This window comes from Oreochromis niloticus, linkage group LG17 (genome assembly GCF_001858045.2).
Source record: "Oreochromis niloticus isolate F11D_XX linkage group LG17, O_niloticus_UMD_NMBU, whole genome shotgun sequence".
NCBI lineage: Eukaryota > Metazoa > Chordata > Actinopteri > Cichliformes > Cichlidae > Oreochromis > Oreochromis niloticus.
This window is the reverse complement of record NC_031981.2, coordinates 37,892,092-37,904,898: the sequence shown is the minus strand read 5'-3', so window position 1 is coordinate 37,904,898 and position 12,807 is coordinate 37,892,092. Positions and strand designations below refer to the sequence as shown.

The 12,807-nt window shown below is 43.4% G+C and overlaps 1 protein-coding gene and 1 long non-coding RNA gene across 2 annotated transcripts; one reads left to right on the top strand and one right to left on the bottom strand.

Moving 5' to 3' along the window:
• Nucleotides 1-618: 618 nt before the first annotated feature.
• Nucleotides 619-2,006, bottom strand: LOC102077265 (uncharacterized). Its single transcript, XR_269955.4, has 2 exons — nt 1,508-2,006; nt 619-1,340 (listed from the first exon to the last, which is right to left on the bottom strand). It is a non-coding gene; the product is annotated as an uncharacterized LOC102077265 (long non-coding RNA).
• A 78-nt stretch (nt 2,007-2,084) lies between these two features.
• On the top strand, nt 2,085-11,917 carry adm2a (adrenomedullin 2a). The gene is made up of 3 exons (XM_005475598.3): nt 2,085-2,226; nt 2,492-2,746; nt 8,938-11,917. Exons 2-3 carry the CDS (start codon nt 2,655-2,657, stop codon nt 9,344-9,346), a joined length of 501 nt encoding a protein of 166 aa, XP_005475655.1. The 5' UTR covers nt 2,085-2,226; nt 2,492-2,654; the 3' UTR covers nt 9,347-11,917.
• Nucleotides 11,918-12,807: the final 890 nt, after the last annotated feature.

Here is a 12,807-nt window from a genome sequence, read left to right as displayed (position 1 = left end):
GAGGTGAATGTTTGGTGCTATATAATTAAAAGTGAACTGAATTGAACAGAGAGGCAATGAAGAGAGGTCAGTATGGGAGATATTTGCTCCTTCTTTCTGGTCCCTGTCAGTACTCTCTGATGTCGCAGCAAAAAGGTTTGTGGTTCTAATCTGGTCAGCTGAGGCCGTTCTCCCTGTTCCTGCATACGTTTGATCAGGTTCCAGTCTTCCTCCTAAGTGCATATCCGTGTTTGTTAGTTTAACTAACAAAGTTGGCAGTAGATGTGTGTGACTGTGTGCTTGGCCTTCTCTGTGTGTCAGCCCCGTGATGGACTGGGGACCTGTCCAGGGTGTAGCTTGGATAGGCCCCAGCCCCTCGGTGACACATAACTGGATAAAGTAAGTGGTTAGAAAATAGACGGATAGATGGAAACTTGTGGCTTATGATTACAGTACAGGAGAGTCATAGAGTCAGCTGGAGTCATCTGATTTTCCTGCGTGATCTTTGACAGCCACAGAAAGCCTTTTGACACAACTTGCTGTTGTTCTCTTGACATTTCGAGAATCTTTTCAAGATTTATCTACTTATTATGAAACTCGACATGCCATATTTAATGCTTCTGTCTTTAAAACCCCAAGAAATGATAACCAACTTTATTCTCATAACTTAAAAAGCAATAAAAATAAGAACAGAAAGTAAAAAAGAAGCAATGAAGGTGTACTAACACAAGTACAACACTGGGATGATTCAGCAGGGGTAGTTTAACACACATTTTTCATGATTTGTTTTGGACTATTTCATGTTTTCCACAAACATGTCATAATGTCTAGCTTGTGTTTTAAAAGGTTCAAAATCTTCAGAATAAAACATTTTGCATCCAGAGAGAAGATTCTAAACGCTGAGCTGGAAACATTTGCAAAAAGCAGCTATGCACACTCTTTCTATCCAAGTGCTTATTGTGCTCTTCTATGTCAGTGTTTATTTAGATAAAGAGGTTAAGAGCCTGAGAGGATTCTGACATCAGCAAAAGGGCAAAACAACAAACATTACATCTCCGAATTCCTCGTGAAGTCTCTGTTTTTCTGTCCTGTCTCTGTTTCTACATGGATGCTCTGTCCACGAAGGTGTCCACTCAAATGTTGGCGAGCCTCTCATCGCGCCTTCTTGGAAACGAAAGTTGCGCAACTGCCTCTGAGGCAGCATCAGGTGTATGAATTAGCATCAGGCCGACAAAGAATAGTAGGAGGGGACTTGGACACGGCACAGCAATCCTGCCTAATAAGGTGGAATAATCTTCACAGGATTCATCTGAGTCATTCTGCAGAGTTGTAGGATGCACGTTTAGACTTGTGCCATATAACTGTAAGAGATTACAAAATACAACCGAAAATTACAGCATCTGCTGAATAACCCAAATAAAACCACGCGTGCTTCCTACCAGGAACAGACACCAGCAGCAATAAAATGTGAAGGAAATATTCACGTCTGGAAAATGTGTTAGTGCCGCTTCACGATAGCTTGACTTACCAGCGAGGGGGAGAGTCTGTGAAGATTCCCGCATCTCTTTCTATCTGTTTCACACACACTTCACACACTATCACTGAGGGCGCTGATAAGATGTAGGATGAGGGCTTGACTGCTTGAGAAATTCATGCAAATGTGAGGCATTTTCCTGCGTATGCACATGTTGGATTATGATAGCATGAAGTTCTGGGTGATGGTATAACGAGGTGTTAGTCTGGTGCTGGTTACTTGTTAGCTCACAGCTGTACATTAAGTCAAAGTTCACGGTGCCAGTTTTAGCTTTAAAGTACTGAAAGCAGGTGTTAAACACAAAAACTTTATAGTTTTCAGTTTATAGGACCTTTAACTTAAAGCTGTAAGTGACATTACTGTCAAGCCTCTCTTTGCCATTACAGAACATCCAGTAGCATCTTTTATAGAAGGACATGAGAACTGGGACTGTTTCAAATACAAGCGAGCTTTTCTTGAGATTTTCGTTTATAAAGGCTTAGCAGTGGGATGGGTTTGTGTACCATATCAACGCTGGATTTCCCGAGTTTAGCATATTATACCCTCCCAGCACCTTTCTGAAAATTGCCCACCAGAGGCAGTGAACTCCGCCTTCTCAGTATTTAAATCCACAATGTCACCCGGAGCTCAGAGAACTGGAGAACTTGATCTTGACCAGCACGTTTGGATTCGTGGGAACTAAATCCTCCCTCTGAGCTCTAATTGCCTAAAAGGTGAGACTAGTCTTTGCTTATTTTATGGAAAATAAAAAAACAAATATAAAACAACAGGCAGGACTTCACAGTGACTTTATGGATTTATAGTTTGCAGTTTTTGGACATTTTTTTAGCATAATGTAAATTTCCTCATGGTGCATTAGTTTGACTGGGTGCTATGAAGTAGATGTTCATACTTTCCACTATCGTGCTTTTTTAAAATATATATTGGTGGTATTAGCAGCAGATTGACCCATTATTTACTCTACTTTCCCCCCTAAAGGTTTCATCTGCAATCTCCAATCCGCCTATCTTGGACACATTATCACACTTTTATTTATTTATTTATTTTTTTCCTCCCACTCCTGGGATTTAACCTTCACCCAGTCCGTGACTTCGCCCCCTCCTACCCAGAAAGAGGGTGTATAGTTGAAGTCGGCCCGGAGATGCGGTTCTTTTTCCCGCTGACTGTGTATTGCATCAGCCTGCTTTCCCTCCAGCAGGCTTTGCCGGCTGAGCAGCGACCCGGCAGGAACAGGTAGGACACACCGCTGTACTGCACTGCTACTCTGACTACCATCGCTGTACTGCCAGCACTGCCGTATTAGTGCTACTTTAGTGCGCCTATAGAGCAACTCTGGACTGTCTGATAGGACTGAAGAACGTAAACGCAGCTGGAGCCGCTGCATGTCAGTGAAATCTTACTGTTTACAGCTGCACTGTATCGGGCAGAAAGCACGATATCAACCTTGTTAACACGTTTTAATTGGCTGCAGCGTCGTTACATCCCGACTTTTCCCCATCAGTAATGTCGTTTAGTTCAAATGCTTTTCACTGTTTTTATTCGACATTAGCGTTTTATTCTCTTTGGTAACTTTTTTCTAACTTGCTTTAAAGTTCAAAATAAAGAAAACACACTGATATTTACTCTTCGGTGAGTCTGACGCACACTCCGAAACGTTGAATCATTTTGCCTGTAGGTGAACAAGTCACGAGGGTTAGTGTGTGTAAACGTGAGTCGCTGTGTCAGCCTGACAATAGATAGTGTACACTTCAAGGTCAAAGGCTGTGGCTTTATCTTTGCTGTTCCACATCCACACACGGTGTATCTCAGAAAGTCAAAGCACAGAAAAATCCACAGACCTGTGTAAGTTTGGAGTTTTAGTGTTTTATAGAAGGCTAAATGATCTTTGCAGTAAGAGGTTATGAGGCATATGATGAGATATAAGAAATCACATCTCAGCTATAGGTGACCTTTAACCTACATTTAACCCTACCACTGAAACATGAGTAAAGTGAGTTAACTGAGCCCAGAGTTGCTCTCAGCTTGTTTTCTATAAACAATTCAGATGTTTTTCTAAATCCCCAAACTTTGACTTAGTCCTGGCTCATTTCTTCTTCGCCTTGTTGCCTTACGTCTTAGTGTCACATGATGAACCGTTGACATATGGGCTTTTGTTTGGTTTGGTCTCCCTGACATCGAGCAGGGAAAATGTCATTTCCAAAGGTGGGAAAACCAGTTTGTTATTCTGAATAGCCCAGTCGTAAATACCATCACGGGTCTTTGTAAAGGTTATTGTGAGGGAATGAATGGCACCTGTACTTTTCCACTCTTTTGGTGTCAGAGCAGGATTTCATTAGACATGAGGCAGCAAACAGACGTGATTAATAACCGGTCAACACGCACAAACGCACACTGCAGTCCACCCAGTCCGAGGCGAGGGAGCTCAGTCATAGTGGCAATCAGTGTGCCGGGTTGCATAGTTGAGGATGTGGATGAGGTACAGCGAAGGGCGACCTCTTCTGGTTGGCTGTGGAGCCGTAACTCTGTGCCAGCGCTGATTCTGCTGTTTTAAGGCGAGCGCTGTGGAAGAAGCTGTGAAACTGAAAGCTGCTGTTTCTCATAATGTGAAATCTAATCCAGTGTAAGAGGATCCGAGGGTGGAACTTTGCTCCAGGTGGAAAGCACTCCTGTGGCCGTCTCTGTCATCTCGACAAACACCTGCTGCTGAAATCGAAAAGAAGGGGCAGCTCTGTTTGCACAGCACCTGCCCGGCTCTGTAATCCCCCCTTCAGTCCTCTCCCCCATTACAAATGTTAAAGGCTGCAGTTCCAGCTCTGTGTAGTTAATTCGATCTTGTTTGGCTGGTATTGTCTTAAAAAAGCTGATAAGAAAACAAGAACAGGAGTCGTCACCAAACAAAGTCGTCACATTTCCTCATGACTTCTTTCTTTTAGATTATGTGAGATAAATGGACTCCCCGAGTGTCTGCAGCTGAGTACTGCAAGTACTATGAAGTACGTTTGAGCTGTTGTTGACCACTTCCAGAGACGGGCAGGTGAAAGGAAAGCATCTGGGCTCTGTTGTGCTGTAGGTGGTATTTTGCCAGAGTGGATATTAAGTTGGTTTCTGACACCCACCCTGCCTCACAGACCTCGACTTCTCTCACTTTGCACATCACCTTATAAACGACACCCTCTTAACTCCACGGGGCGCATCCTGTTCGGTTACTGTCACCAGCTGACAGCATGATAATAACAGACTCGACCACTTCACATTTTTGTGTCTGTTGGACTCTTGAGTGTGTCTGAGCTCAGATGTCTGTCATTCCTTCCATGTCCTGTGTTTGTGTCCATATTGTCTCTCTGTGTCCTGATATGGACACAAAAAGATGTTGTAACAATGCCAAGCAGGCGCTTTCCAAACGAGGAGAAATTGTTTGTTAAGCATAAGAGAGGCAACACATACCCTTCATTATCATTTTACATAACATCTTTTTTTGTAGTTGAAAATAGTCTGCAGCCAGACAAGTTAAACATGGCTTTAGGAGAGAAGTGGCTTTACGTCCAGATTCTGGAAGTGGGAAGCGGCTCATTGATGCAGACTGAAGACTTTGAAGCTGGTTTGCGGTCAGGCTTTTGTTAGATGGACTCACTTGGCCCCGGCTTTGTCTGGATCAGCCTGTGTGCATAAGTTGGGCTGCAAGTTTCTCTGAACATTTCAGGGCCGAATAAAGTCGCGTTTTCACCTAGCACCAACATGACTATCAGAGAAAAACACTCGAGTCATCTCACAGAGCATGGCCCGAGCCTTTCTGCTGTTTCTTGGTTTGGGGTCCATAGATTCGATGTTTCGATTCTGAGCATTAACATCTCTTTAAACCACCTTTATTCCTCTGGGATGGTTACAAATTTAGTACCTCAACCCAGGCTTCTTCTTATACTTTGATTTGTAGCCTGTTGTAAACACTGAATTTGCTCAGAGCTGGTGTGGAGTATGTGTAGAGTACAAGCATCTCAAGGTAAATCTGCACAAACACAGGCTGAAGTTGAGAAGGTTGCAGGAAGGAATTCCGCTGTGGATTAATGTCTAAGACCTAAATTCCAACGTTCGCATCCTTAAAGAGCAGGTTTCTGCTCACACAGAGAGCCACGCCGCTGCACATGAATGCACTGTACGTCATGTAAGAGTAGAAGACATGCATGTAAGAGGATCAGTCTGTGGTTTAAGTGTTCCTCAAAAAGGCATTTGGAAAATAAAGGCAGCTTCCGAGGGAAGAGAAACCACCTTTTTGATCACGAGTGTCTTGTCTACATCCATCACAATTATGTGGTTTGTGAACTATAACTTGGCATCTATCAGTTCATGTAATTCACTGGCTGCACAGAGTTTATTCAGAGGCCAAAAAGGCTTATACAATACAAATTACAGCCCAGGGTTATAAAGCCGGAAGTGCCCAGCTCGTTTCATTGAGACAGAGATTTCTGTTCTGTCAGTTTTCGCTCCTCATCCTCGGATGGCGGATTCCCTTTGAAACATCTGTAAACGTGTACATTTGAAACATAGTGGGTTTAAATCTGAAGGGTTAGGGTTGGGTTTATGTTTCGTTTACCCTCCATGAGACTTAGGGAATTTAAGATTACACTGTGACTTGCAGGGAGGCCATGGCAGCTGAAATCTGCTCAGAGACTTCAGCCCAGATTTGACATCCTAAAACAATTAATACAGCTCGTTGTCATTAATAGAGAAGAAAAGGAAACACGGCTGCTCTACAGGTACTGGCTTCACCTTTGATTTAACTGTTAGGTCCTATGAAATTATCAGTCAAATGCAATTGTGTCTGGAAGCCATAAACTTGGGATATTGCAACACATCTGAAACCAGAAGCCTGGATGTCTTTGATTTCCTGCCAAACACAAAGGTCTCCTTCACTGTCTGTCTTCTTGAAATTAAATCAGAATACTTTAATATTTTCTTTCATAATAAAGAACATCAGATGTCTGATGTGGACATGGACCAACTTAAGATGCAGAGCCTTTAAGTCCAGGCCTGTGTGAGGGTTTGTATGACTGGTTAGACTGCAGGGAGGTCAGGCATTGTTCCAGCTGCAGGTGATGTTGGCCCAACTAAAACGCACAGCTTGTTCCTGGGCACATATTTATTGTTCTAAGACCATTAACTAAGTGCACCAGGTGCTCCGATGGTTTGCTCGGGAATCGGAGGCACTGCTGTCATTGATCACAAGGGGACAGCTTTTCCTACGCTGCGGTTTGTGGCCGTGGGCTTTAAAACATAATCCCCTTTACCTCATTAATGCGCACAATAAACAGAGCTGGATTACTGGCCAGGAAAGAAAGGGGGAGTTGCCATGGGGTACCAGATGCTTTTCTTAGATGTGAGGCAATTAGTATGTTGCAACACTCAGACTGGATTGCTATTATTGCCTACATCACTACAGCACCTTAACATTGCACATGACAGCTGCATGAGTGTATTTTTCAGCCCCAGTCAGAAAAGTTTGTACCTCAGAAAAGATTGTTATGTTAAACTTATGTTAAACTTTTGACCTCCTGGATCCAAGATACAAAAAGAATGAGTCATCAGCACCACAGATTACAGTCTTAGCTGCTATAGAAGAACAGACTCACATCAGTCACATCCATTATCACTGGTGTTAAAACCAGCCTGAAAACAATGAAAACGCTGTGCGGTTACAGTGAGTATCCTTATGGAAATATACAAACTATACATCCTGTCACTGGGTTGTGTAAATACGTTTATGAGCTCTGTTGTGGGGCCACCGCTGCAGCTATGCAAATAAGCTTTAAGCTTTCCCTGTGCAGACCATGTGGGTGTAACTTGATGATGTGGCACTGTGGCAGACTGCGGCCTGTCCTGGAAATAGTGCTTTCCTCCGTCTGCGGCCTACCATTATGCAACTATTTATTCAGCCATCGCCACTGTTGGATAGCAGGTCCTCTAAAGGTGACCGGCTCTGCCAACAGTGAGCCAGCAGCTGCACTTAGCATCTCTGGGAGGAGTCTCAAACCAACCACAGGCTGTGAAGTCTTGGAAAACTCAGCAGGGAGTGTTCATGAGAAGATAACACGAGTTAGCGTTTCACATGTGGAAGACACGTTTTATAATTAAACATGGTGAAACAGAGCCATTTTTTCCATCTTTGCTTCGAAAGGCAAACACGGAAGATGGATTTGTTCTGATCCTAAATGTAAACCTCTGGCAAAGATTCCACCTTTTTTAGTTTATCCAGGCACAACATGATGTTCAGCCCAGTGACACAGCAAAATATTTATCCTGGCAACTTTGGAAAATGAAAATTGTGGCTTTAACAGATGTAGCTAACACTGTGACGCCAGTTATTCTTAAGCAAACAGCGATCTTATCCCAAACCTTACTGGTGCCAAAGCAAAACCAAGCAGTGAGAAACACCAGTATTTCACAACAGGCTGTAAAACTACTCATCTGCAAAGAGAAATCACTTTGATAGTCACACAGAGAGGCAGTCCAGCAGGTAATGGGTACAAAAACTGGAGGCATCTACATCCTTTATTTGTACAAGCACCACGTCGTGTGTGGACCAACATAGCTATTCCACAGTCTGAAATGGGACTGAGCTGTCATTGTTTCTTTTTACTTCTCTCGGGAATTTGAGTCACACCGTGCTGCGCAAACATGGCGCTGACAGGTCAGTGAAGAAGCGACTGTTTTTGTCAAACAAAGAACAGATGGCGAGTCGGCCAGTGCTGTTTGCTGAAAATGTCTGAGCCAGTGGTCCGCCACACTGCACACCTTAACACATCATTTAGTCTCATGTGCATTCTCACAAGCCTGTTTGTACAGACGGACCAATCACATAAGAGGAAAAAAGTATGGCAAATCAATGTTGCGTTTGCCAATAGTTCATGACGGGGTGTGTGATTTTTTACATTTTTACATTTTGGATGGGGTGATCCTTCACGGCTTTCATGTTTATAGGTTTTCTTGTCCTGTAAGGATACAGATGCTGAAGGATGCTGTGTGCGGTGTTCAGAAGCTAGCATAAAATATTTATTTACCAAATTGCTTTACACCTCTAATTAGATGTCCACAGAATTAGCATTGCCCTCGATCATGCTAACAATCATGGGAGTGCATGGTTAGCACAGTTGGTATTTTTGGAATTAGCTGGACAAACAGAAACTCCTGATGGCTTAGCTGTTAGCTGTTTTTGTTAGCACAAACTAGCATGCTAGCTGCAAAACTGTCTCGTAAACATCTTGAAATCTGCACAGTAGCATTTTACTGAGTTGTTTTACTTTTCTGGTGCTCTTTCTGCTGAAATATCCAAACACTAATTTACTGTTCAGCTATGCACTTTCAGTCGTGCAGTCTGAATCCCACTCACTTCTGTAGAACAGCTTTTCACCTGACGTCTCTTTTCTCCTCAGGCTGGATGTCCTCAATAAACTCATTGGCCAGAAAGATGATAACGCTCCCGCTGCAGAAAGCCAGACCATCAGCACGGTCCCATCTTCAGCCCCGAGCCGATCCCCAAACCGGCTGCCTGGATTCATGAAACAGCCACTGGCATCAGGAGCAAGAACAGCCTCCCTGGCCTTGGCGTGGGCGCGGTCCACCGAGGCTTTGCAGGTTGAGCGACGGGCACCGAGAGCTCGTCGCCATGCCCACTCACGAGGGGGTCACAACAACCACCATCCCAAACTGATGCGGGTGGGTTGCGTCCTGGGAACCTGTCAAGTGCAGAACCTCAGCCATAGGCTCTATCAGCTTATTGGCCAGAGTGGCAGAGAAGACTCTTCTCCCATTAATCCCAGGAGCCCCCACAGTTTTGGATGACTTCGATAAAACCTTCAAATAGCCACAGCAAGTCTATCTATTGCTCCATTTATTTATTGTTTCTTAATGTATTACTGATAGTTATTGCATTAGAGTTTGATGTAGTACACAACTTTTATTATACCTACCTTAGATGACTGTTGCTTCTACTTTTTGTGCACAATATATGGATTTAAACTTTAAATCAGGACTGATTGAATCTTCTTTCAAGCCCCTGAACTGATTTCTCCCACCATCATGAGAAAGTTTGGCTTTGAGGGTTAGTGATGTCTTTCTGAATCTTCCTCTGGAACGTTCAAAAGAAGCCAAGAGATCTCAGGCTGATGTTTAAATCCTGTTAATATAAGAATGAAGGCTTGTCTTCAACACCATCCAGCAGCCTGGTCCTATCTGCCCACTGACCTCCGCAGGAGTGGTTATCCTGCCGCTCACTGATCAAACACTTAAGCCATTAATGTGGATTTCAAGCTGCAGCGTGAGCTGGAGCCCTGTCAGAACCAATGTATTCCTAGAGAACTCGTCGGCGACCCAGTGAACCCTTTTACCTCTTTTCTGTGCCCCCCTTTGTCTTAATTTTGGACTCACATGCAATTTCAGTTTGAACACTGACACCACTGGAGCAGATCGCAAGTTTCCAGTTGAACTGTGAACTCATCATTCAGCAAGACTTAACCACAGAGAGAGGAAAAGGAAAAGAAGAGGGTCAGCATCTGTTGCTTTGGATGGAATGCAAACAAACTGACTCCCCTAAGTATCACTTTCAATTCTGAGCTACAGTGGCTGGTTGGCTATCACAGCACCGTGAACTTTGGAGTCATGGATCAGTCCTCTGTCACGCCGCTGCTGCCATTCTCCCTGCTGGAAGCCAAGTCTGAAATATTAGCCTTTTCACGTGATTCATAAGTTCCCTGTGGAAGTCGGGACTTTGGACTGACAGCAGTTTAATAAACCTAATGGTTCAGTCCCAATGTGAGGGGTAGGTGGGGGCTGAGGGGCTTTCCAAGTCTCCCGCTGTCTGCGGCACTAATGCGAAATACGCAAACGTGCAGACACTAAAGGGTTGGCAAAGGGTAAAAATAAGCCCATGTTCCCATAGTTACAGTGTTGTCGAGTAGTTTTAACAGAGCGATGTGGGCTCTTGGTCTGGAAGAAGATGTTACTGTTGATGTTTTTCAGTGGCTCGATATTTGCTTTCAGTTATAGATCGATCACATAAAACCAAAAACACAAATGTTCATTTGACGTTCTTTACATTCCTTTCGATGGACGTCCTATGCTCTGGGACCAATCACACAAAGTCAGCTGAAGGAGTTCTGTGAAAACTGCTACTGATTGTGCACATGAGTGTATTTCTTCCTAAATGTTTTCCTTTGTATTTCATTAAAGTGGAGGCTGTACAAGCCTGCAGTCTGCTGATGAGTCAAGTCTTCGATGCCAACTGTGTGAAGAAAAGTCTTTTTTAGGAAGACTGAATAAGAAAAGGTCAGCTACGTGTTACAGTTGGCAAAACAGCCTTAATGTGGCTAAATGGGTTTAAATTAGTCCTGAGATGATGGCCAAAATCTTTACGACTACATTGCTGGTTTCTAATGAGGGACCAGAGCAACCAAAATGTTAGGTGCAGCAGTGCCCAGTTTCAAATATGTACACAAAATAGCAAAAACACAAGTCCTAACATTTCTCACTCTATTTATATTCATGTCCAAAGTGGTGGGCAGACGATGGACTGAAAATAAGCGAGGTTTCCTCATCAAGAGTCCTACAATTGGGTTAAACCTTACAAAAACTGTAAAACATATATTTAATTTCTCGATTCCAAGTCTGTACTATATGTTTGGCTACTCTTTATGTCTTATTGAAGGAGACAGGCTACTGAGCGATATCTGGTTATTACTGATGTTAGTTTAAAATCACCAAATACCTGGTAGTACTTGACAAATCGACTTTACAGTGTGTGCTTCTTTTATAGCCTGATGTCTTTCTGCTTTTTTACATGTTTGCATTTAGTCTCTTTTTTTGCTAATCTGTCTGTAATTGTGGGGGCTGTGAGGTCACAGGTCTAATAATCAGAGGTCTTAATCTGTTCAAAGGCTTGTTGAGGTGCAACTCTCTCTGCTGTAATGGAGCTAATCAGTGTCTCGTGACCGATCATTAAAAGGCTTTTCAAACGCTAAAACAACCTGGTTGATTTCTGTACTTTTCAGAATGTCTCTCTCACACACACACTCTCTCAAACACACACACACACACACGATACATGTCTGTGTGTGTGTGTTTGCGCTGCTAGCCTACCAGGAAACTTATCTCCTGTGTTTGATCTGCGCTCTGGATCGCTGTGCTCCTGCTCCCTTTATTGTAACGTCTTTTGTTTAAACGCAGTGTATTCTTGTGACATCAGACATTGCTTCATGTTGGGCTGTATGAGCAAACTGTCCATGACCGCTGATACGTCCGCACAGAGCAAGCGTCCAGGGCCAATCAGGCAGATTTGAGGTTAGCAGTGTTTCTGTTACAAACAGGCACATCTGAGTTGGTTTGTTTTTGCTTGTTTTCCATCTGAGAGACACCCGATCTTCTTTAAATCACAGGAAAGCACTTTAATGCATGTCTGTGGAACGTTTGTCACAACGTGAATTTTGCTCCTTGTAATGGACTTTTGAAAAGCCCCGATGTACTTATGTAAATGTTGCTGTCTGCGAATGTGTTCGAAGATGTCAGTGCCTTCCACACGGCTTCACCGTGAGCATCATGGGCACCTGTGAATATTTACATGATCAGCCAAAGTATTTAAAAAGTAATGTATTTAAGTTATCTTTGTATGTTTATGTCTGTGTATCACCAAAGTTTTTCCACTGCTGCTTAAACATGGTAGGAAAAGAAGTCTTAACTGTAGTCAAGTCTTATTGTTACTGGGTTTTTTTTGACTTTTGAAATAAAAAGGTGTTCTGTGGAGTGATGGAGTATACAGTATGATTTCTGTGTGTGTGCACGTCTCAAACATGTGAAGACATACGTGATGGTCACATCAGGTGGTGAAAGTGCCCTCTCCAAAATCCCAATTAGGTTAACGAAGTCCACAGCGTATGTCCACTTTGTAATGTCGTCCACTCTCCGGATGTTGCAATGGCCTTGACTGGCTGTTCTGACTCATCTGTCCTAACCAAAGTCAATCATTATGGGGGGACAGGAGACAGTCCTTGAGAAATCAGGATATGATCTGACAGCAGCTGGAAGTCATATGACTGGACAGAGTTAATGAGTCACAAACGGCGGAGGCTGGTCGACAGAAAACCAGCTATTGGTTCATTTGGTGCCCAACTGAGTGGAGGACAGAAAACAGGCAATGAAAGCCTCAGAGCAGCACTTTGACACAACGATTGGAGGCAGCGTGCACAAGCATCTCCAGTTTGCTCTCGGAGTTTAGCAATATTTCTTAAAAGGAAAAAATGAGAGCGGCCCAG

Excerpts from the sequence above, each read along its gene's own strand:
- adm2a (XM_005475598.3), top strand. The coding sequence starts at position 2,655 with ATGCGGTTCTTTTTCCCGCTGACTGTGTATTGCATCAGCCTGCTTTCC. Across the intron at positions 2,747-8,937 it reads CAGCGACCCGGCAGGAACAG|GCTGGATGTCCTCAATAAAC; the intron begins GTAGGACACACC and ends TTTTCTCCTCAG.